Below are 26,577 nucleotides of genomic sequence, written 5' to 3' on the forward strand. Positions count from 1 at the left end.
TGGCATTTGGAATGCGTGTGTGCATGCATGGTTGAGTGTGCGTGTATGTTGTGTGAACGCGTAGGTGCTTGTATGTGTGTAAGGGGATGTGTGAATAGATGTATGCATGCGTGGGTGAATGTGGGTATGAGTGTGTGTATGCATGTGTATGATGGTGCGTGAATGTGTGTGTCATCGTGGGGGGTGTCGGGAGAGGGAGGGTGGGGGAGAACTCTGGGGAGGGGTTGGGGGAGACCCCCATCAGTGCCAAGGAAGGGATTCCCTGGCACTGATAGTGCCTACCGCCATGGTGTTCGTGGCATTAAGGAAGCCACAAAAACCATGGTGGTAGGCAGGGTCATAATCCTGCGGGTGGGACAGTGACGGCCGCCTGGCTTGGAGAATGATGTCTGCAACCTGGCGGCTGTTACCACCCTGGTGGACGGATTGGTACATTGGCGGTTTGGCTTGAGCCAAACCGCCAATGTAATATTTTGGGGAGGAGTACCGCCAGCCTGTTGGCAGTACTCCGCCAATGTCATATTTTGGGGAGGAGTACCGCCATCCTGTTGGCAGTACTTTTCCCCAAAATACTGCTGTCCGCCAGGGTCGTAATTAGGGCCAAAATGTTGTATTTCATAACTTGTTCAATTGTACAATCAGAGAATGAGAAGCATACATTGCACTTAGCTGTGCAGTATCCAACATCCAGCATACATACAACATCAATTTATTAATATATCCTTGTCACGTCATCCACATGTCTTTAAGATGCTGACTGCGCTCGCTTATTTACACCTCGAACCCTCTACGTCTATCCTTCACGGTAACGTCAGAACCTGTACCCACCTAATGATTTAACGCCGACGTTGTTGCAACAGTGAAAACTTTTCAAGTATTTGTGTTAACAATTTTCTTTTCTAATGAGGACACAGAAGCAAGCTTTATGCTTCTCAAACCGTACTGCAATTATTTTAGCAGCCAATTAAATCAGTAAGATACAAAATTGCATTTCCGATGAGCCATGAATAAAACATGTTTTGCTTTGCTTTGACCAACCGCTCAGCAGGAACTGGAACTTGATCCACCAAACTGGACTATCACAGAAGTACCGTAAAGTATCTCGTGGTTGACATCACCAACAAATATTGCAAACTAATGAGCTCATCCTAGAAATCATTAAGCTCTGCTTCTGCTTCAAACCTGCATAACAAAGCAGAAAAGTGGTAATCACCAGTGTATAACAGTAAAAAACAGCAATTCAATACATTGGAACAATAACAATAAAGGCCTCGATGTCCTGAAGAGAATTTTAAGTAAAATTCTTGGTGCAAATGCTTGAATGCTTCATTCTGTGTCGGGAGCGGAGTCCCAGATTATGCTTGTACAAAGCTGATTTACCACAACAGAAGCAATGTTTACAATAGGCTTCTAATAGAAATGCTTATGAGTAGAATCCAAGGACTAGTCTGCAGCTCTCATGATTTCCTCTAAATGAGACCCCAAACCAAAAGATTTTGAGGCAATGACCCCCACCGGGTGGGGTTCCAACACACTCACATCCACTCCAGCCTCACCCAACAGCCATCTGACCCAACCTGCTAAGGTGACAGTCCACATATCCAATGGGCTTCTGCAAAACAATCAACAATTGTCCGGGGGGTGTATGTATAATAGGATGGGTAACCATGTCAAAAGCTTTAATAAGAGAGAGTTCTTGGACCGGTTCTGCAGAAAACAGAGCACCATATCTATGTCCCAAAGGAGTGAGCAGTAAAAACGAGGCGGATTTGAAATGCAAATACCCCAAATAACCTCGCAGACCAAAGGATGTTCACTAATAGGCTTGCATTCTAAAGTCAGATATGTCTGAGCAAAAGACCTTAACTGATCTATAAGTCTGCCATACAGCTGCAAGAGAGAAAAGACAATGAGGTAAGCCTGCCCCTATGGGATCAACACTTAGTGAATCACACCAACTGACCCATCAATGCCACTCAGACGTGTATCACTTGTGGGTATTTGAAAACCAAGATTGAAAGACAAAGAATTCAGCCTGCTGTGAAAGCCCAGGCAATTGCCAGTGACCCCTGAAAGTCGCCACCCCATAAGGCTGAGAATCCTGCACCACAAGAGGATAAAGACTGCCTGCTTTATCCGTCAGAAGTTCTGGAAAGCAGGAAAGTTGGACTGGTGAATTTCATGAGAGATCCATCAGTCAGGAACAAGGACTGAGCTCTCCAAAGAGGGGTCACAAGGACCAGGTTAGCTGTCTTTGACCTCACCTGAGGCACCACTGTAGGAAATCATCAGAAAAGGTGAAAATGGCATACATTAGACACTGACTTCCATCCTGTAGGAAAGCACCTGCTGCCAAGGCCTCCAACTGAAATACTGCAGAAGGTACTGTTGAGTGGAGATGCAAACACATAAATCTCACAAGGCCCCCACAGGCGTTGAAGTCACTGAAAGAGGGGTGGGTGGACCCTCCAGTCACTAGCATCCCTCAAGAACCTTGTCTTCCAATCTACAATTGTAGTGGAGACACCGGGAAGATGCCTGCGATTAGCGAGATCTAGCGCTGAAGGTAAAAGTGACAAAAATCTTTGGCAATCTCTGCCAAGATATGAGACATGGTGCCCCCACCTTGTTGACATAAAGGACAGCTGATACATTGACCATCTGCAGGCAGATGCAGCCTCAAAATTTCTGAGGGGACAGATCTCTCATGGCAAATGACCTGGCAAGCAGTTCCAGGTAATTGATGTTGAGAAGTTCTTTCCCTGACCAATGTCCCCATGAAAACTGGGCCACAATGGGCTCCCCTGGCCCATCTGCTTGCACCTGAGACGATGACTTCTGACCGGGACCCAATGATCGGCTTACCGTTCCATGCCTCCATTTTATGCAACCACCATTCCATCTCTTAAATGGTCTCCTGAGTCAATGGAACTAGGTCTGAGTAGGACAAGCCCTTCTGAAGGTGATGTATTTTTACCCATTGAAGGGCACAGTAGTGAAGAGGACCTGGAAATATGGCTTGGACTGAGGAGACTAGAAGTCCCACAATCCAAGCAATCTGTTGCAATGAGACTATTGCCTTGGAGAAAAGGGATCTCGGGTCCCACTTGGCAACTCAGACTTTCTGGGATGGCAGCAATAATTATACCATTGTCAAATCTATTTGGAACCCAGGAATTCCACTGAACATAAAGGGGTCAATATGGATTTCTTCATATTCAGGAGGAACCCCAATTGTTGGAGGAGGGACATAGTCTAATCTAGGTGAGAAAGGAGGAGGTCTCTCTCTTGGGCCAGGAGAAGAATGGTGTCCAAATATATGATGAGGCGAACTCCATGAGCCCTCCATAACTGCTGAGTAAAGGATTGCAGGGCTAGTGCAAGGACCTTGTTAACTGAGTGCTGGATGGAGCAATCGAGGGCCTATGCTAGTCCTTTCCCCCAAATGAAACTCCTCTGCAGCATAGGGCTCATATTGGTCTCACATGGAACCAGATTGATCCATAACTGAGGACAAAGGTCGGGGGGAAAAACACCCCAGGAAAAGAGGGGTATAGGAGAGGGGATGTACAAGGTACAATTCGGGGGGGGGCAAGATCCCCAATAATGTGTGGAGTGACTAGTACCTTGTGGGTTCCAAAAATTGCACATGAACCAAGGGTTGCATAAAAAACTATAGACCACATGGTGGACACCGAGAGAAAACTGAAATCAGCATGCAAGGGAAGGGCATTTCAAGTCACTTGCGTTGACATTTCCTGAAAGGGTTTCCTGAACTTTATCTTGATTCCTCTTTGCAGAATTAATATTTTAAAGTGACCAGAGGTTTTCAATTAAAAAATTGGAATCTCCATACTAAACGATAAATAAGGAGTACCAAATCCTTGAGAAAGCCCTTGTCTTGCATGCCCTAACATGGCGAAATATGTCTTGGCAACTTTGCAAGATCAGTCATTTAAGCTGGAACACAACATGGAATAAAAATCAAAACTGGGCAGCTTTGCAAGATTGATCTTTTAAGTTCGAACAATATATGAAACTAAACCCCAAACTAAATAAGGGAATCTTTTGTTGGAGTAATTCTGCTGGAAAACGTTTTTCCAATTAAACTCCAATTAAAAGTTTAATTCAAGTGTTTTATTTGAAAGGTTCTATGTTTCAGGAGGATACACATCTTGGTTATTATGTGAAAATGATAGTGTGCCACGCTTTTCAATTTTGAATGGTTTCTATCTATTGAGATATAATATATCTGGTCAATGAGGTACTGGCTTGTACCTGTATGAAGGCTTGTTTGCCTGGTGCACTGGAGGGCTGGCATGACCTATTCCTCTAAACAAAATAACTTGCTCAGCCCACTGTTTTTTTGCTTTTTTTTTACAACAAAGAAAGTACCTTTAATCAAATAGCAGTGCTAAAAACTGCACATTTCAATTTAAGGTATAAATAAGTGCCCCTTCTGACGCCTTCTTCTTATGGTCCTAACCCCTGATTCACCATCTGCACTAAACCCACACCCCCTCCCAATTGCCAGTCTCCAATCCGCACCCCCACCATATTGATGAGAAAGACATGAATGAAGCACAGGTGCAGATTCTAAAATCCTCCACACATTCTATGCACGCTAAGTCTATTTTGTTTTCAAACTTCTTAATTCTGGTGGTCGAGTGTGTATGCAGCAGTTTATGGTGTGTTCTCTGAAGTGTATCCAGCACGTCAGAGTCCTTCCTACAGGCAAGCTGTGATGACTAAGAGCAAACTCTCGTGTTGCTGCAAGAATCAAGCACAGCTGTATCCCTTAGTGCGCATTTGCCCATTCTAGTCTTTGCAGTGCAGCAGCCAAGGTGGGTGAAGCGTAGAGGCAGCCCTGAGCAGGCTGATGTCATTTTACGGCAGGTGCAGCTCTGGCAAGCCAATGTCATTTTACGGTGCAGCGCCAAGCGAGTCAATGTCATTGCTTTGCACTTACAGCCTTGTTGAGTAGCACTTAGTAATCGCCTTGATCAGGCCAATGTCATTGCATGGTAGTGGCAACCTCGACCTGGCCCATTAGGCAGTAACATCCAAATGGGTGAATTAGGTAATTGCAGTCTCACTCAGCTAAGGTTATTCTATGACAGCTGCAGACTTGATCAGGCTAATTACAGTTACAAGCCCGAATGGGATTAGATTTTTACACAGCAGTTGAATTGAACAAAATCTGGGTATGGTACACCAGGGGGCCTTCCAAGGCTCGAGTCACTCCTATGTCCCACTTAGCAGTCAACCTCCTCTGGATGTCCCACAGCCTCAATGACATGCTGGGCTTCTCCTCCTGGACCCGCTCCTGTAGCCCCGGGAAAACCGCCTCCTCCTTGCATCAGGCAGTCAGACTTCTAGGCACTCATTCAGATCCTCTGCTCCTCCAGCAGAAAGTGCAGACATCAGGTGTCCCCTCATTTTTGTGAGACTGGTTGTCTGCCTGACACCCGCCCATGTCACACAGCATTCCTTTGAGTACTCGGTGGGGCACTCTTCCTTGGGATTAAAGGACTTTCAACTGGAACACATTTGGATGGGTTAGGCCCTGCTTTTATACACATTGTCTGGACTGGGGAAATTGGTCCAGTGTCTAAAACTTCAGAAATGGTCTGGGATTGTTCTCTTTTCAAGCATCATTCTGCTCGGACTGTTCTCCAGCCACAGCCTTTTTTTAGAGTGATGCTTCTCACAGCAGACAGCATTGGGATTGTCTCCAATAAGCAGCCTCTTGCTAAGGCAATTTCGAAAGGTAACCTTGTCTCCATCCTCCTCATTTGCATGCTTGGAACTCTATCCTCCAGCAACAGGAATACAGGCAATACACTTTATCCTCCATATTGTGCTATGCTAGGCCAGGGATGGATCTCTGTCTTCAGCACTCAGGCTTCTTGACCCCAGCAGCTCTACCAGTTCACTGGACATAGTCGGAACCTCACATAGTCAGGGACAGGCCTAATCCTCTGTATACATAATTTAGGTGAGTGTGATGCAAGAACCACTACAAAGGTTAGAATACAGATATACATGCAGTCAGGCAGAGGAATGTGCCCATTTACCATACAAGAACATTCCTGTCCTAACAGCTAGTATGTGGTGATTTTCCCTGTGATATAATGCAGTGTGGTAGTTTAGTGTTTCTTGGATGAGTGTAGTGTATTAACATGCAGATGATGCAGTAAACTGTGGTGGTTTAGTGTCCTTAAGTTGCATCCTATTGTATTAGTGTTGTAAAGATACAATACAGTATGAGTGGGGTAGTATCCCGAAATTATAGCTGAGTGGTGCAAATTGGTTTTCATTGAAGAAAGTCATCGTACTTCTAGGATGCAGTGCAGTGTGATTGGTGTGTCCCTTGAAAGCGATGCAGTGTTCAGAATCTTTCCTGGATGCAAACTCTGGACACTGGAGCAAAAACAATCTAATGAAATATTAGCTAGAACGTTTTTGCCCATTATTTGTGTAAGTGGAAATGATACATCAATAGCACCTGGTACAACTACCTCATTTGCATTTGCATAATGTAGATTGTTTTGTACTTGCATGACACCATTAGTGAGAGCAATTCTTCTCTTCAGCCAGTATTAAAAGGAAGGACCGGTGGAGTTGCTGTGTGTGAGGAGGCATCCTCTTCTCTGATGGCCATAATTGCATTTATTTCAAAGATCTATCAGTCCGATACCTTTATACAACCAGAAATCTAAAAGGGTTAGTTCACATACTACATTCAACTCTTGTTTGTTTTTGCAGGATCCCGAGTGCACGGAATGAAAGCTATGGTGATTGTTGGTGGTACAGACGCACTTCATAAACTCCCGATCACTCCCTTACTCTCAGATTCCCAACCAATGGATTCGAGGTGACAAAAACTTAATGTTTTAATATTTTAAACAAGTAATGCATCACTGCATTACATTATGTGCATGGTAATAGGGTCATTGAATTATAAGGCCATGGGTTATGTGTAGCAGTATCTAATCATGTAAATGTGAGTAAGACAATTAAAAAAGCGCTAAGAGCGGTTAAAGATGCCAATTGACCTATCCTAAAAATCACTGCAATGCTGCAACTAATATGGATACAGACATAGCTAATTTGGCCATGCTGTTTTTTTTTGTGGTTTTTTTTAAATCCGACTTCTATTTCTAACTCTTGAAGTTTAGAAATTAGATTTCAGTGTCAAGGCGTTTAATTGTATATCAACAGAGATTATTTCCTTTTTTTGTGCATTCCTTTCTGAATTTGTGCCACAGACAAAAACATTATACATTTTGTGCAGAGGCACCCATATGGCTCCATGTTTAGCCAATGGATGTCTTCAATTCATACCTCTTCTCCACCATTTAACTCGGGGAGGATTTGTGTTTAATGTAGCATTTACATTGCAAATTTAAACAAAATGTAAACGGCATTTGTATAGTAACAAACAGGCGGATGGAAGAGTAGCATTTTCTCTTTGCTTTTTACTTTTCAAATGTTTTAAAACATCTGATATTGGGGGTGTGGCAAGGTGACTAAGTAAGATAGCTGCTACCACGGATCGAAAAATATATCATCCCAACAATTCAACTACGTCCACTTGATTGTGCCTCAAAATCCAATCATCGTTTTGACAAACTTAGAAACAGGGTGGGTGCAGCTTTTCCCTCAATCATAGAGTATGATCAAGACCCACGCAGCAGATCCAAACTGGAAGACCCGTCTCCTGATCTCTAACGCCTTCTTCTTTTTATGGGCAAAGGAAAAATATCACGTTCAGTCTGGCCCAGGACAGGCTTGGCTGTTCAGCTGACTGCCAACCAGGTCTGGTAGCAAGAGGTAACTGAAGGAAGCCTACATGGACTTTACTAGATAAGGAAAGAGTGACCCCAGACTAAAGGCTTCTCTCCATTTTGACTAGCTTGACTGCAGCTCCCTAAGTGACTTGTGGCACCAAATGCTGCCATTGCTCGTCATCACAGCCATCTTGTGAGTGGCAGTGCACAAACAAAACAATAGTTTTGGTTGGCATTCGACCACTGGGGTGAACCTGTGCATTACCATCAAGAAAGTGCTTGCTAGAGAATACACATACCTGCTAGTCCAGCCACAAGTAAGCTTTTCCTGAAACAACGTTGTTTAAAATCATCTTGGGTAGTTTGATTAACTTTTGTTAACTGGAGTAGAAAGGGCACACTAATTAACAAAACCATTTCAGAGATCTTTGGGTAACTGACTTCACTGCCTTAGTATTAGAAATTGGGTTTCTGGTTGGCAGAGGTGTGCCCCCTGTCCAAGCAGGAACCACAACTCTAGTCAGGTAAGTCAGATACACCCTGCATGTTAACCTGTGCTCACTTTCTGGTAGCTTGGCTCAGAGCAGACAGGCTTAACTGAAGAGGCAATGTGTAAAGTTTTTGTGCAACACTTCAAACAGTAAAACAGTGAATACACCATACACAAATAATCCCCACCAGGTTTGATAAATAGAGCTTCATTTAATGAACAAAACAAGACCAAAATCTAAAAAAATCCAATAAATTGAAGTCTATATACATTTGGCAGAGGTGTGCCCCCTGTCCAAGCAGGAACCACAACCCTAGTCAGGTAAGTCAGATACACCCTGCATGTTAACCTGTGCTCACTTTCTGGTAGCTTGGCTCAGAGCAGACAGGCTTAACTTAAGAGGCAATGTGTAAAGTTTTTGTGCAACACTTCAAACAGTAAAACAGTGAATACACCATACACAAATAATCCCCACCAGGTTTGATAAATAGAGCTTCATTTAATGAACAAAACAAGACCAAAATCTACAAAAATCCAATAAGTTGAAGTCTATATAAATTGTTTAAGAATAGTTGCAAATGTAGTGCTTAGAAGTTTAAAACGCCAACCAGGGCTATCTGGGTAAATTTAAAAGTTCAGGCTGACTGCAATGGGGAGCAGGCCAACTACAGGGACCAACCATGTCCCACTGAAAAAGTATCTTTTATGGAGGGTTGCATCGATGTCCAATATCCAATGCGAAGGCAATGCATTGGTTAAGATCTACACAGTCCGAGATGCATCATCGTTGAGCTGCACAGTCAAAGATGTGATGTCCTCAAGCAGAAGTAGCGTTACATCTGTGATGAAGGAAGATGCGTTGGTTCTGACCGGCACAACAAAGGCAATGCATGGATTTTGCTGGATCAGCACAGGGAAGCCCACTTCCAAGGGGTCAAGGCTTGATTGGCACCACTTGGCAGGGAGAACTCAGTTGGCAGGAGCCCACATGTTGGTATAAAGTTGCTGGAAGTCTTGGATGTCCCTGAGACTTCGGAACTGGACGCAAGTAGACAAGCCCTTGGAGTCACTCTGGGTTCAAGAGGTGTAGGTCCAGTCCTTTTCAGCCAGGCAGAGGGCCACAGGCAAGTAATCTCAGCTGAAAAGCAGTCCTTGTAGCAGCCCAGAAGTCCAGCAGAGTAGCAGCCCTAGTAGCAGCCCAGCTGTCCCTTCTTTCTGGCAGAGCATCCACAGATTCAGAAGTGCACTGAGTTGGTGGTGTCAGACGTCCAGTACTCATACCTAGTTGAGCCTTTGAAGTGAAGGAGACTTCAAAGAAGGGTCTTTGAAGTGCACAGAGGCCCTACCTTCCTGTCCTCACTCCGGACTCACTACAGGGGGTATGAAGCTCTTTGTGTGTGACAGGACACTGCCTTTTCAGGTGTAAGTGTCAGCCCTCCCACCTATCCTTCCCAGGAGGGCCCATCAGGATGTTGATGACTTAACAGTCACACCTACGCTTCCTATATGTGGCTGTCTAGAGGGAAAGCACAAACTCGGCCATCACTCCTCCCCACCCCAGACTTATATTGGATACAAGCAGTAGGCACCAAATGGCTAAATTCACAAAATGGCAACTTCCTAAAAGTGGCATTTTCAGAAATGCAATTTAAAATCAGACTTCACCATAAGTTGTGATTTCAAATTGTGAGTGCAAAGACACCAAACTTGACAAATGTATCTCTTTCAGATCAGGAAGTACTCATAAGATGTAATAAGGTACTCTGAATGTTATCCTATGGGAGAGATCGGCCTTGCAGTAGTGTAAAATTAATGTGGGAGCTTTTCACTACCTGGGCATGTAAAATTTAAAAGTCCATATCCCGCCTTTTGAAAACATGGCACCCAGCCTTGTGGGTCACATAGGACCTACCTTAGGGGTGAATTACATGTATAAAAAGGGAAGATTTAGGCCTTGTAAGAGATTTTACTTGCCAGGTCAACATGACAGTTTACACCTGCACATACAGGCTTTGCAGTGGCAGGCCTGAGGCATGGTTAAGGGGCTACTTGGGTGGGTGGCACCACCAGTTCTGCAGGCCAACTAGTAGCATTTAATTGACAGGTCCTGGGCACATGTAGTGCACTTTACTAGGGACTTATAAGTAAATATGCCATTTGGGAATGGGCCAATGCTACCATGATTCAGGGGAGAGAGTACAATCACTTTAGCACTGTTAAGCAGTGGTAAAGTACACAGAGTCCTAAAACCAGCAAAATGAGGTCAGAAAATGGAGGTTGGCAGGCAAACAGTTGAGGGGAAGGGGAAGAACACCCTAAGGTTGTCAGTACTAAGTTATGTTTGCCTGCCGCAGCCACAGAGTGACTGCCTGATGCATAATGGTATCCTATTAGACAGCCCTAGATAGAAATTCCAACTTAACTGTTGATTCTTTATTTTACTGGATAGCACACCATTATATTCTGCCCTTCCCTGAGTAATGGGGTCTGACTCCTACAATCTCCATTACTAGAGGTCTCCAAGGGTGTACCAAACCATGATTAGGTTGCTTATACCTGTCAAATAAATTAAATAAACACAATTAAAATAGTTTTCTTGTGGGAGACTTACCTTGTTGAAAGAGACTTTTAAAACTATGAAACAGTGGACCTGGCAGATCTTCAGTTCATCCTACTCCTTAAATTTGAAGGTCTCTGTTTGAACCGCAATCATTCCACTTTCAAATTCACTAAGATGCTTACTCCAAACCTCTCAGATCCATAGGATTGAGGCTGATGTAGATGGACCATTGTTCCATCAGGTAGTTGCTCTATAGAATGTTTATAGCCTCATAGAGGCTGAAAGCTTTTTTTACAATAACAAAACAGGAATACCTTTATGACAAACTGCACTATGATTGATATGGCATGTGTATTAGTGGTGTTCCTGTACATTTATCTGCAGGGCACCTGGAATTATGAAGCAGGGGAGAACCAAACTTTGCAGCAAGGTTGACTAAATTATGTGGCAAGAAAAAAGTAAATTATGCAGCGCATTTTGAAACAATATTATTTCTCCATTTGTCACTGTTGCACACATTACCACAGTAATGGCAAATGTTTCACCTTGTTAATATCAGCTGAACACCTAAATGCAGAATTCAGCAACCAACAGTGACCTAGAAACAATTTTTTTGTTAAAATCTGCAAATTATGATGATGATTATTTGACAAGTGCAGCAACTACATAATTATGCATAAAAAGCTGAATTGCATAATTTCAGCTGCCCTGCTCATGAGTCTTGATATAGCTCCTTTTGAAACCTGAAACCCATGAAGCAGGATAAATATACCTCAAGCATACTGAGCATTACCTTCTCCCCATAAACTTCATAAATTGAACCCATGATCCGAGGGGGGGCATTTCCTTACTGAAACTCACCATACTAAGTCCTACCATTTGCCTCAGTTTGGATTTGTTATGCAGAGCACTTAATAAACAGACATGTCTACCATACACTTCCTACCTTATGAATACCGATCATGCCAGGGCCCACTGAATTTGTCTATTGAACCTCAGGCACCCTGCATGAATATCTTGTATGTATATCTATCTGAAATTAACTTTGATATGCAATACAGTTCACTCTACCTAAAATATTATATTGTTGTGCATGTCTCCTTCTACCTTTGTGGACTACATGTCTTCATTGAAGTTTGTGCAACAATTTCTCTGGGAATAGGAATGTGAGAAATTGGGTTGTTCATTGAATGAGGTGTTAACCCTGTTCAAGTAGCAGCTACAATCCCTGTTAGGGTTAACAACAAAAGTCACTAAATAAACGTGTGCTTAACCCTCTGGTAGCCTCACACAAAAGCATTCAGGCTTAACTTAGAGCATATGTGTAAAGTATTTATGCAGCACACAAACAAAGTAAAAAAGACAACAATTAAAAAATTCCACACTAATTTAGAAAAATAGAGTAGATTTTAATACATTATTTGACACTAAAACAAAAAAAATCCAATCAATAGAGCAAGAATTATGATTTTTTTAAAAGTTTAAGATAAAAAAAAAAATAGCACCAAAGAGATCAAAGTGTCAACCGTGGGCATCAAGTCATGCGAGTCGGGGTCAAAGTCGAAAAATATGTCTGACTACAATGAAGTGTGAGTCAGATGAAAAATGGATTGGGTCTGGTCGGCGCTTATCTTCGGACTTAGAAGAAATTTCAATAAAAGGTCTCTGAGGAGGTAAAAGCTCAGCAGGGTAAGTCTGCAAGTTGTGTGTGAGGGGGAGGTGGTGGAGTCATTGGGGAGCCACTGGACAAAGTTGCTGTGAAGATTTCTTTGTTCAGTCAGGATAAGGATGTAGCTATCAAGAATTCCAGCAGATGGGATACCCCTTTAACAAAGACTGCTAAACAGGACTTGATGCTGCAGAGAAGAAAGTAGCAGGAGCTGCCACGAAGTCAGGCAGACTGGCAATGCATTTTGGGCTGACATATCAGTAGATTGGTCCTGGTCTTCTCTCTGTTCTCAAAGGAGTTTTTAGTCAAACATTTTCTAAGTTGCCCAGTTTTGGCTTCTGGCTATCTGGGCATCTATAGTATCACCATCAAGGGACCAGGACGGGAGGAGCACCATTTGCGGGTTTAGCACTCATTCAGGCTGGATCCAGGTGCAAGTTCAAGATGGTTGGAGCCTTTTCTGTCCCTGAGGCTCAGATCAAGAGGCCAGTCAACTATCCCTTGGAGTCACTCTGGTAATCCTGGGTTCAAGCAGTAAAACAGGGCTCAAGCAGCAGGGCAGGCCTCTGAGGGTTCAAGGCAGGCTCCAGGAAGCAAAGCAGTTCTTCCAGGTGAAGCAAAGCAGCATTATAGAGTACACAGCAGCCGGTAGTACTCAGTCTTTTCGCAGGTCCAGAAAGTTAACTTACGAGTGTGAGTATTTTTAATTACAATTTCTAAGAAGCCAAACATGGAATGATAATAAGTGCTAACGTTTGATTGGGAACAGGTTAAGTATAATAAGGCAACCCAATGGTTTCCTATGGGATAAGTAAGCCTCATCTATTGAAAAACAAATTGAGGAGTTTTTTTGCTACCAGGGCATGTAAAACCTAAACGTACATGTCAGCCTTCCAATAACAATGCACCCTGCCCTACGGGATACTAGGGCCTACCTTAGAGGTGACTTATATGCAACAAAAATTGAGTTTAAAGCTTGGTAAGGGGGTTATATTACCAAGTCGTATGGGCAGTGGAAAACTGCTTTCAGGGTGCAATGGCTGGCCTGGGACATGTTTTAAGGGGCAACATAAGTGGGTGGCACAGTAAGTGTGCAGGCCCAGTAGTGGCATTTAATTTACACACTCTGGGTATACGATATAACACTATGCTAGGGGCTTAAAAATAAATTAAATATGCCAATCTGGTCTAAGCCAATTTTACCATGTTTTAGGAAGTGATCACAAGCACTTTAGTATTGGTTAGCAGTGATAACGTGCACAGGGTCCTAAAGCCAACAATAACAAATTCAGCAAAAGTAGAAGGAGGAAAGAATAGTATAAGGCTTGACAGGTCTAACTGAGAATACCAGTTGACCTACTCAACTGAAGAGGTCTGGCCTATTCAGGTGATAACTGTGATGAGGACCACAACAGTCATGATGAAGGAACAAGAATGAGAGTTATCCTATGACATAAACTCTGTTCGCACAGACCTCACCATATTCAGTGCAAGATTGGACTCTTCCGAAAAGTTGTTATGAAGTGTATACTCTCAACACAAGCACGGTCTGTGGCCAAGATGCAAAAACCTCTGACTCTCACAAACACTCAGAATCAGAGTTTGTGACTGCTAAAAATGGTTTTATCTGTGTAACATTTCCATTTACAACTCAGTAAAGTTTTATTGACTACTAAAAGGGCATTGCAACTGGATATCAATTTGGCATTTTGAAAGAGAGGGTTTGGGCATCCATTCCAAATACTGAATCTATACCCTGTTTAGGTATGGTTTTCTATTGTAATTCTGGTTGCAAACCACTGAAAAGCTATAGACCCCCCAACTTGGGATGCTAACTTATTTGAAAAGGGAAGCTGTCTTTTTTAGACTCCTTCCTCATCGGGAATGATGGAAAAAGTTTCTGGGATAGTTAAACAGTTCCTCAGAAAATTATTGAAATAGAAAACTTTGTGTTTTTTAAATAGCCAAATTCCCTTCAAATAAACAGGCTTCTTAAAAAAATAAATTTTATATATATATATATATATATATATATATATATATATATATATATATATATATATGTGTATTTAAATCCCATCTCCAGCATGATGGATTGCTTGATCCTTGCAGGCACCATCCCATTGAATGCAGACAATCTGAATGAATCATAATTTTTGATCTACCCAATGAATATTAATACAGTAGGTTGGATTACAACCCACTCCAATTCGGAATTTTAGGAACCATCCTGCTAGAACACAGGTCAATTCACAAAATTCAATGGTGGTTGCATAATTACTGGTTGCAAATTGCGTTTAGTTATTGAAACCAGCATCTGATACCTCTGATCCTTTGTTCCTTAAGCACAAAATCACGGACCTGGAAAGTAACTTCTACCATCACAACATATGATTCTACAGAATCCTAGAAACAGAAGGGCACAATGTGATGGGCTTTACAGAAAGCCTATACCTCAGCTCTACAAATAGTTTTCGAAACTACTTGAATTTCAGAAGGCCCACAGGATATGACACCATTAGCAGAATGTCTCCAGGTGACTATGCCCTATTATTGCTTCTCGTTTGTGCCATCAACATACCCAAAAGATAACTGATGCAGAGAAGAAGAAAAGTGAACCAATCTCATTGGAAGGACAGATTTTTCACATGATCCCCTACAATAAGAACATTAGGAGGAAGACATTTCTGGCATTGCAGCCACCTGGAACCAGCATTTATGATTGTAACAGTTGATTGCAGGACCATGGAATACAGTGAATCTGATTTGCTTATTATTATTTTAGCGGTGAGATAAATTTAGATTGGAACATACTATCTTAATTAAAATACACCTGTAAATATTGTGACAAAAATATTCATTTCATAGCTCGATTGGTAATACCATAAACCCTCCTTAGCACACAATACATTTAGCCTGCCATTTTTAAGATTAAAACTATTTACCATCGTAATGAGATCATTTTATACTAAATTGGCCTAAAGTTTGAAAAAAACACGTTGAACTCCCACTCAAGTTGCATGTATTTGTTCGTCATAATTGACCCCAAGCATTACAGGCAGACATTGAGCGAATGCTGAAATTGACGTAGACTTTGATTACTGCAGTATTAACATATGTTCTACACGCATTGCATTGTATAACTATTTACAATGTTTGAATGTTAATTCAGGTGTAGATGCATATCCCAGTAATACCGTTTAATTTATTTTGAGAATATTACAGGCCAAAACTGTCTAAGCAAGGGCAACTCGGTATGATATGAGACCAGTTTCCTATTCCGTGGGAGTTAAATCTGAATCAATTAGGTGACAGTTGCGGATTAATTCTGTTTTAGAACACAGGTTTAGAGTAGATTGGTGAGATTAGTGATTTCACATATTATTGCACTTTATGGACCTTTGCTCTTTGGCTCTATTGTCAGATTTTCTTCAGTTTCCCATTTACACGATAATATGAAAAAGGTCTGGTCTCATTTAGTCTATTCAAGCTCATTTTTCTGGCCCAACCAATCATATCTTTGTGCTCACTATTAAGGGGACAATTACAACATTGGTGGTTCGAGGACAGCCAATACCATGGTGGCGGTTGGACCGCCGCTGTTGAGGCGGTCCGACCACCACATTACAAGTTGGCGGGCAGACCCGCCAACCTACCACCGTCCCCGCCAGGATCTTCAATCCCGACAGGCTGACAGCTGGTGCAGGTTCCAATCAGCCAGGGTGGTGCTGAACGCAGTGCCACCGTGCTGATTATAAACTTGTCCTCCGCCAGCCTTTTCATGGCAGTACCACCACCAATGAAAAGGCTTGCAGAGAACTGGTGCAGGGGGCCCTTGGCATGGGCAGTGCAGGGGTCTCCCCTGCCCAGCATCCTCAAAATTCACACTATCTGCTGTGCAGACAATGAGCATTTTGAGGGTGCTGGCACCCCCTGCTGCTGGCTCAATTATGAGCCAGGGACAATATGCTGCCACTTTCCTGCTGAGTAAGTCACCAGCATAGCCGCTCCTCCAATCTCTTAATAGGGCCCTAAATCTGCAATCAAATCCGATCTTATCTTTGCATTGCTAGAATCTAACCTTTGCAGAAAGACACAAATACAGTTATATGGCCACATCACCACCGATGGTTTCCAGGTACAATTAATTAAAAAATCTGTCAGCAGCTGTTATGGCTGATATCTGATAGACAGGTGCAGTATTTATTTGTGGGATGGAAACATTCTTAATTTTATTTTTCTCTTAAGCACCCATGACATTGTCTAATATCAGACTTTTTATGCTTTTGATCTGTCTCATAATATAACCAATTCTATAGTCATCAAACATAAAATTCATTAATTCATTATCAAAATATGTGCAAGATGCATATTTTTTAATCTACAACAGAGATCTGTAAAACCATGTGAAAATTTTTCAAAATAATATAATTTCACAAAATAAAATCTGATATCCAGAAAAACTAAACCTCCGTGTCCTGGAAACATGTTGTATGTAAAATGCTCTATGCTAATCTAGGGGATTTGTTAGCTCGGATAAATGAGAACATGTTTCCTCTTCTATAAAGAATTTACAATGTAAAACGCATAGAAAAGCAGTGAAGACAAAATTAAAGGAAGGCAAGTGACATTCAAATTTGTGCTACTTTCCATGGAATTGACCCTGTAGATGCAGGTATAGCTTGTGAAGAATGATTTAACTTTTCAAATTAATGGTCTATATTTCAAATCATAAAGATATTCTCAGATTGATGTGACATAAATGCCTAGATAACAATTTGGTCTATTAAGTGATGATTGAAGGGCAATAACCCAGCTACACAACAATTACATAACAAAGCCTCTGTTTTGGATCCATTAATCTTATAGCGTCTTGGCTCTTGATATTGTGAAAAAATATTTAAAATTCTATCCTGTATTTCCAAATTCAGCTTTAAAAATTGCATAATACCTTCTGCTGGAGGCCATGGAGGGGACAGGACTGGGTAGAGCGGACCTCATCTTTCTGGGAGTGGTGTGCCTAGTGGCCAAGAGAGATATCATGGTGGACTGGAAAGCTGGAGCTGCTCCGGCGCTGGCCAAATGGAGACGAGGAGTGGACTGGTGCACACAGTGCGAAAAACCTGTCTATGAAGCAAGAGGGTGCCCGAATAAACACAGCAAAGTGTGGGGGAAATGGGTGTTTGTGTTGGCCAATTAGCTTATCCGGGCTGCCCAGGCCGGCTGAGGGGTACACCCTCTCGGGCACGAACATCTGGGGGGGTGAACCTCTGTTCGCCACCCACCTCTCCCAAGTTGAATAATTGAATGATGTCCATGCTGCACATTTTGTAGTTCGTATTATTTTACTCAATGTATCGTTAAGTCTACCAAGCCATGGTTTATTAAACTCATGTATTCACAAAATGTGTGGAGCCCACAGGGGCCAATGTTGCGACCGACCCAAAATGCCGAACCACGAGGTGGTATCATGTTGGGTTTTTTCTTTTTTTTCTTTCATATGTTTCTTTCCTTGCAAAATCAATAAAAGCTTTTTATCAAAAAAAAAATTACATAATACTGTCCACATATGGTTTAATTTTAGATATATTTTTTAAATAGGTGGATTCATGACCTTGAAATTTCTGATTGCGAGAGGGTCTATAAAAAACAAAAAAGAAATGAAATCGGGGATAGTGGACAGCCCTTTCTAGTCCCTTGATTGATTTTTCAAGGGCCTATTTCTGCTGAATTCAAAATTAATCTGGCATCTGCACCTCTAGAAAGATTGCTAAAAAAAAACCCTTGTGAACTGGGAAAGAAAGCCAAAAGGCTGATTAAAAAAAAAAGCCCACCACACAAGGTCAAAAGCCTTCCCATCATCTAATAACACCAAAACAGGAATTTTATTCATATTACAACAACTAAAGCTTTGATTAAGTAGTGTTGACAAAGAGTTTTCTTCCCTCGATAAAGGCTTTTTGGTCCTTATAAATCAACGTCATTGCTGCCTACTTAACTCTATTAGCTATTAATTTAGTGGTTATTTAGTAAACACGTCAGCCTAAATGATTTAAAATATTTTAGGCTCCTATCTTTTTTTTTTTTAGAAAGCTGACACGTATACCCTTATCAAAAAAAGGGAAAATATTGCCTCCGCCAATACATGCTTCAGTGATTTTTAACAAATGAACATTTAAAATGTCCCTACATTTTTTGACAAATTCAGTAGTGAGTCCATCCTTTCCGCTTGCCTTGCCATTTGACAAGGATGTGAGTACATAATTTAATCCATCAAGTGTAAAAGGGTCAATCGTCCTATGCTCCAATGCCTGACTCAATACAGGCATAGAGAAAGCTTTAAGGACATTTTCTGACTTGATTACATCTATTTCCTGACTCTTGCTGTATATATATTTATAATGTTCCATTACAATGCCATTTATTAAATTTCTTTCTGCTGCCAACCTTTCTCCTACAAGAAAGTAGAGAGCATGTATAGCTTTTTGCACAACTTTTTCACTTACCTGCCATGCCAGGAATATGGATTTGGGACGGTCCACTGTTGGGGTGTATGCAGTAACAATTGTAATTATTTCTTCCCAAATTTCACTGTTGACCCAAGCCCACCTATGCTCTTTCAGTGTTGGAGTTATTTTTTTTCTCCATCTGTAGAGCCTTAGTTTATATAACTATATATATATATATATATATATATATATATATATATATATATATATATATATATCTCACTACCACCCTATGTGCTGTCCATATCGATGTGTAGCATCCAAATTCTGAACAGTGATTAATCATAGTAAAGCTGGAAAGTCTTGAAAGTGAGATATAAATTTTTTGCAGAAGAATGTTTGGGGTATGAATTAAGATCCATTTTTCTATTGATTTACACCTATCATTATGGCCACTCAAAGTAAATAAGAATGTCTTCAAATTATATCGTGGCACAGTTAGTTTGTTGTACAACAACTTGTAGGGATGATTCAATGGTTATACCAACTTTTCGTATTGTCTACCACACTTAACAGGTATAATGTTGGTTTTGTTACTATAAGGCCACCGGGTGGGCCAAGTCCTGTGGGCATTTCTTTAGAAATGAGGGGGCTCCTACCCCCTCCCACCTCCCAAGGGACTGCCACCTCCCTGGAGCTTCTAATTGATATGTAGGGGGGGCACATGCCCCCCACTGCCCTGGGGATCGCCACCTCCCTTGGGCTGTGTTCTAATATGTGGGAGGTGCCTGGCCAACTCCCATTGCCCCAGGGACCACCACCCCCCTGGGGTGTTCAGGTAATGTGTGTGAGGAGGGGGCCTGTGGCCTCTCCGGGGACCATCATCTCCCAGAGCAAAATGTAATTTATTTGCTTGGGGCTGCGCGGCGGCTGCCCCGGGGACCACCACCCCCAAGGGCCAAGTCCTCAGAGAAGGGCTGCATGGTCCCCATCTTGGAGCCAATGATGGTCCTGGGGACTGCCACTCCCCCTGGGCTGGCTCCTGCTATGGCCGGGGTGACCACCCTGGAACATAGTTGTTCATTAGCTATATTTGATGATTCTGTACGTGCAAGTAAGATTCCAAGTTTGAGCTATCCATCTCTTCTGCCATATGTGCCGAGTTAGCTTTTGTAACTAATGCTGGTTCCTGGCTTTTGCCCATTTTAATTGATTTCAGTGTCTGTAGATTTTGGTACCAAGAGTTTTTCTTGCCCCTCCAACCCCATGCCTCAATACTGCACGGTATCAGTGGCTTCATTCTCAGCACTGTCACACGGTTTCTCAATTATGAAGTTATATACAGTAAATGGTTCAAGTCTTTAATGTCATTCTACGTGCTCCTCAAGGAGCCAGTTTGTTAAAATAGACTCTCCTCTCAATGACCACGTCATGGAGAGCTCCGCAAACTCCTAATTCACAACTAAGCACCGTAGACACTATGGGCCTCATTTAGATATGAGTGGGCAGGTTACTCCGTCACAACGACGACGGATATCTCATCCTCCGAAATCTAAATGCCATTATATCTTAGGGGATTTAGATTTCAATGGACAGGATATCCGTCACCATTATGATGGATTAACCCATCCGCCAATATCTGAATCAGGCCCCTTGTATCCTTACTGTGACAATGGCATGTGCATCTTAGTATTCATCCAATGCCACCAGCATCATTTTAAGGTGCTTCTGCTTCATAAAAGCTGGATCCAACAAAAGGCTCAACCCAATCACTGCAGCCATTCTAATCATTGAGCACCGTGAATGCTTGTTGAACCAGCACCAAAGATGTCTGACTACCCCACACGCCTCACTCGTAATATGCTGAGCCCTCTAGCATCAGTAAAAAAAAACATCTGTTCTGACATCTGTAGCAGTGTTGCTGGGTCATAAAAGTACGGAGCACCTCGGATTATAATTGTACCCATCCTCAGAACACTCGTAGCATTCACGTTAAAGCTGCAGCTCCATGTCTGTGTTAATGAGGGGCTTGCCAACCCACTGAAAGCCAAAAGTTGGAGGCGGTGCATAGTGGGTCACATCACTCGTTTCAGAATTTGTAACCTGATGAATTTGACGTCAAAATGGACTCTCTAGATCCTACATCAGTGAACAAAGTGTTGAGAGAGCATGATAGTTTTTAAAATGCTCCTTACCTTTGCTCCTGTGTTTCTTCTTGGATCAAGTACAACTCTGCTTCAACGGTGCTCCGGAATTTGTCCCTTCTTGGATTGTTAAGTTCCTAGGTGTGCCAAGGGGCTAGTTACAGTGCCACTCCTCTCTGCAGCTTCCATGTGCTATTTATGATTTTATGCATTGTGACTCCTAGTTTTGGAAAGCATCTTATCTCAATATGTTTTTGACAAATAGGTTGTTGTATCCAGTAATGCAAAGACTCCAGTCCAGGTCTTCTACTTTCCAACCGGCTGGATCAAGTGTTTCTCTTTCTCCCACACACCCTTTTCTCTAAGTGGTAAGGTTTGCTTAACTTTCCTGGAGTCTTTACACAAAGTGGGTGAACTTCCAAGGAGAAAAGCCAAAATTGGCAATGCTATCCACTATTCGATGTTTGCAAGTGTTGTGACACTCGCCTAATGTCCTGAGAGACTCCGGGCCCGCTTTAGGGTGGCATCTGGCACTGACATGGGGAGGAGTTCCTCTGTTTAGAAACACCTTGTTTTAAAATCACCTGCTGCAGAGTTCCATATTCGTTCAACAGTTTTCAGTCAGCAATAGAAATGTCAAGATATCTTTGGTGATTAATGTTCCTGCTGGAGGGAGATCAGAGGTTGGGCTAGTGGAAGTTTGACTCATTAAAACATAGTGCAGAGGGTTACTTTGCCTGCTGCAAGGAACACATGCCATGCATATTACAGAACTGCATTGTATGTAGATAGATTAGTGGATTCTTATTAGTAAAGCCATGTCCAACCAGTGTTTTAAAACAAAAGAAGCAGGTGTGAGAAAGGGGCTATGGAGAGATGAGGGGCACCTTTGGTGGTGGTAATGAGTAGATAGGCCATGGAGGGGTGCCAAAAAAGATTGCTGCACTGGGTGTCACCAGCGTTAATCCGTCCCTGGAAAGACTCTCCTATCACTCACTACGTCAAAACTAGGATGGTAAGAAGTTGTGTTTGGACTATACGAGATACCAATTGATTACTTTTTGTCTGCAATCGATGAATGAACTTCTAGACAGTTTTGGCAAACTGCTTTTCAAACTTTTCATATAAGTGGAGCATATGACAAATTGTTCCCAATAGCTCTAAGCTGACAAACAGTTTGCATCCTATTACTGGTCCACATTGTAGAATCAAGATTACACACTGGTATAATAACCAGCATCATAACTTTCCAGCATTGAAAAAATAGATCTACATCTTAAGCTATCTTTACCAAAAAGACTTAGTGCCTGCTTTAGAGTTCGGTGGACAGGTTACTCCATCACAAATGTGACGGATTTCCCGTCCACTGTCTGATGATTCACATAGGATATAATGGGATTGTAATACGGTGAACGTGATATCAGTCACGTTTGTGAAAGAATAACCCCATCTGGAAAACTCTAAATCAGGCCCTTAGTCTGAATTCAATAATTACTTACCCCTGGAATGGCTTGACAACTCAGTTCTAGCCTGGTAAACTTCTGATTGCCCAAATTTATGAATGTCAATAGAAATGTAAAAAGCGTTTTTTTAAATGCCAGCAAAAGCACCAACATGGCATAGCATTTAAAATATGGAAGACGCTTGATCTTCATTAACAATCTATACTGGTAAGGGATGAAAACAAAATATGAGGAATGGGATGCAGTGCCTCATGTTTATTTAGACCATTTACAACATTGCCCAACATTCAAAATGCCTCTTCTCCCTCATTGTACATTCACGGTCTCCTCTTCTGTTAAGTGGTACATGGAAGACGCTTATTCATTTTATATTATTCTTTTTAGATTGCACATGATACTGGTTGAAGTGTTCAGCTATGGGATATTTATGGTTGCCTTCATCAAGTGTTCTTCCCATCCTTCTTTTAACATTTGATTGCTTTAACGGATATATTGTTGGTCACACATACCTATTCATTTATAAGCAAAACATGTTTTTTTAATTGATGAAACTTAATTTTAATTGTTTTTCAAAGCATTATAATTTTGAAACTCAACTGCCTTGTCCATTACATGATCATAGTATAGAGAACGCCTTCATTTAAAAACAATCCTGTGGTGTTGGTCACCAGGTTGTCATATTGCCCATAAGTGAATAGGAAATTGTATCACTTTTGCACAATATCTCCTTGAAAGTATTCGATCTTGTGGGAGTTATTGCTAGTTAACTATAAATGTATTTAGATCGCATTCTGATTTTACTATGTTCCAATTTTTAAGTAATACGGGAACCATTTTGCACCTTTCACTGCACATTTTGTGATAAATCTTTTTTGGACTTCACATTCGTTTTTTCCTCATGTTTGACTAATTGTGCCCTATGCCTAACTTGATGAATCTTCTGTAGCGTTAAACTATGATGCCTCACTGAAAATACATTTTTGATCTCACAAAATCACCATAAAGGATATTCTCTTTTAGGTATTTAGGTTGTCCTAAATGAACATGTAAAATTCAGTTTGCTCCAGTTTGAGACTGTTAGTTGAGATATGGAGCCTAAAATCTAAAAAAGGAAATTTTCCTTGAAAAAATTAGAGCTCATTATTCCCGACGTTATTGTAGGAATTTATGATATTGAAATAGCTCTTCTCTTGTTCTTGGTAAAGTTTTTAAATATTTACCTAGAAGGCCACATGCTTCTGCAGTGTAGATTACATATCATTCCAGGTCTACTCCTTTTCGGGCAAGTAGCAAACCTGTAACCCATCGCATCCCTTTAAAACATATCTTGGTACAAAGAATAATTGTTGTGCAGAATAAAAAAGCAAGATGAGCAAGACATTGCTGTGCTTATAATAGCTCAGTCTGGAATGTAAAAACAATTGTCATGGCTTCAAGACCTTTTTCATGAGAAATACATGTCCTAAGTGTCTTCACATCGATGTTGAACATATAAAAGAAATCAAACCATGGCATGTCATAAATGTGTTTCCAAAAATGTTTAGTATCTTTTCCATAAGAAGGGAATATTTGCAGTGAAGGTGCTATGAATATATTTACAGATTTCCAAAATATGTTCCGTAGCAGAGCGAATATCTTGCTTGGTAGGCCTGCATTGAGGGAACACCCCTGATTTATGTATTATTAGAAATGGGGTCTCTAGTTGGCAGACGTATACACCCTTGTCCAAGTAGGGATCACAATCCTAGTCAGGGTAAGTCGCACACAATCCAAATTATCCTATGCCCAGCCTCTGGTAACTTGGCACTGAGAAGTCAGGCTTAACTTAGAAGGCAATGTGTAAAGTGTTTGTGCAATACATCATGCAGTAACCCAGCAAGACTACCACAAAAAGATTTTTTGTGCTTGCAAGAGGCAATTGTTGCTTTTAAGAACTAAAGTACCTGGTTTTCGTCAAAATTACACGCAAGAAGACCCCAGAGGAGGAGATGCGTGGAAAAAGGTAGGTGTGCATCAGATTTCCGGGTGCACATGGACGATGCATCGATTTTCTTCCACCCAGCAAGTGCTTTGTGTCAAATTCCGGTACGCCAGCTTGAATCCTCTTTGCCATATGGGGCCTTTTGTCACCCAGGGACGATGTGTGGAAATCCTGGGACTGTGGGAAAAAGTCACAGCTGTTTCATGATCCGGTTGGCGATTAGGCAGAGTTTCTGCTGCATGGCTGGCGCTGCGTCGATTCCTCTCACAGGAAGTCGGGCTGCGTTGTTCCGGCTCGGCGAGGTGTCAATCCCGTGGGCTTTGTCAAACATCTGGTCGCAACGTTTGTGCTGCGTCGATCTCCAGTCGGGGAGACAGGCTGCATCTTTCTTGTTTGGCGATGTGGTGATTTTCTCACCGCTGGACAGGCTGTAAGTCGATTCCGGCAGGCTGTGCGTCGACTTTCACCGCAAAAGGAGTTTCTTTGCAGAGATGAAGTCTTTTTGGCCTTGAGACTTCAGGAAACAGGAGGCAAGCTCAATCCAAGCCCTTGGAGAGGACCCAGTTTATATACCCAAACGTGCCTTTGAAGTGGGAGAGACTTCAAAGAGTGGTTTTGAAATGCACAAGGTCCCCTTTCAGTACAACCCTGTCTGCCAGGGTCCCAGTAGGGGGATTGGCAATCCTTTGTGTGAGGGCAGGATACTGTCCTTTGAAATGTAAGTGTCAGGCCCTCCACACTTCGAGCCCAGGAAGACCCATTCAGTATGCAGATGTGTGGAGGTGTGACGGAGCATCCTGTGTTTGTGGTTGTCTGGGTGAAATGCATAAGGGAGCTGTCAACCAGCCCAGCCCAGACATGGAGTGGAGACAGGCTGTAAGGCACAGAATGATTTAAGTGCAGAGAAATGCTCACTTTCTAAAAGTAGCATTTCTCAACCTCACCAGTCAGCAGGATTTTGTATTACCATTCTGATAATTATAAATATGACCGGTTTACCCCTTTCTAACAGAATCAACCACTCAAACAGTTTGAGAGTATCCATAATGTTAGCCTGTGAAAGGAGTATGCCTCACAGCAGTGGAAAACGAATTTAGAAGTTTTCCACTAACAGGACATATAAAACACACATATATATGTCCTGCTTTTTACCTACACAGCACCCTGCCCTCTGGGTTACCTATGGTCTACCTTAGGTGTGACTTATATGTAGAAAAAGGGGGGCTTAAGGCTTGGCAAGTTCTTTTAAAAGTCAAGTCGAAGTGGCAGTGAAACCGCACACACAGGCAGCCTGAGACATGGTTAAGGGGCCACTTAAGTGGCACAACCAGTACTGCAAGCCCACTAGTAGCATTCCATCTACAGGCCCTGGGAACATGTAGTGCACTTTACTACGGACTTACAAGTAGATCAAATATGCCAATTGGGTATGAACCAAATGTTACCATGTTTTAAGGGCGAGGGCATATGCACTTTAGCACTAGTTAGCAGTGGGTAAGTGCGCAGAGTCCTAAAACCAGCAAAAACTGTGTCAAAAAGTGGAGGGAGGCCGGCAAAAAGTTGGGGGTGACCACCCTAAGGCTGTCAGGTCTAACATGTATCTTTCGGACCAAGTATATCACTGGATCTTCAGGAGGGCTGATATTTAAATCCTTCAACTGAAAGCATAATTTCAAACCTCTACATGTTAACATCACCTCCATATTTGTATGTATTTCACTCCATGTGCTACACCAAGCTCTTATTTAAAATGTGATATTGTTTAGCTATATCAGAACCTCAATGTTATAGTCAGAAAAATTAATAACTTCTATGTTCCCACCTTCAGCTGCATTGTGGATATTAATTGACTTATCTAATTGCAATCATTTTGAATACACTACTGCCTATTGTCAGACTGTTAATTTCACAGAGATCTGCAAGCCTTTCATTATTCTCATTCATGTCACCAAGGCCATGGTTGCCCAAGACTACTTTGTACCCAGTGTTGTCACTTCCATTCTTTGCATTGAAGTCCTCCAGAGTCTC

The 26,577-nt window shown here is 41.9% G+C and overlaps 1 protein-coding gene across 1 annotated transcript in view; it reads left to right on the forward strand.

Moving 5' to 3' along the window:
- Nucleotides 1-26,577, forward strand: part of LOC138259058 (mediator of RNA polymerase II transcription subunit 1-like) — a 582,859-nt gene that overhangs the window by 381,793 nt on the left and 174,489 nt on the right. Inside the window, exon 11 of the mRNA XM_069206503.1 lies at nucleotides 6,769-6,877. Within this exon, the coding sequence (XP_069062604.1) occupies nucleotides 6,769-6,877 (109 nt within the window). The remainder of the gene's footprint in view (nucleotides 1-6,768; nucleotides 6,878-26,577) is intronic.

The sequence above is a fragment of the Pleurodeles waltl genome, chromosome 2_1, assembly GCF_031143425.1.
Source record: "Pleurodeles waltl isolate 20211129_DDA chromosome 2_1, aPleWal1.hap1.20221129, whole genome shotgun sequence".
Lineage (NCBI taxonomy): Eukaryota > Metazoa > Chordata > Amphibia > Caudata > Salamandridae > Pleurodeles > Pleurodeles waltl.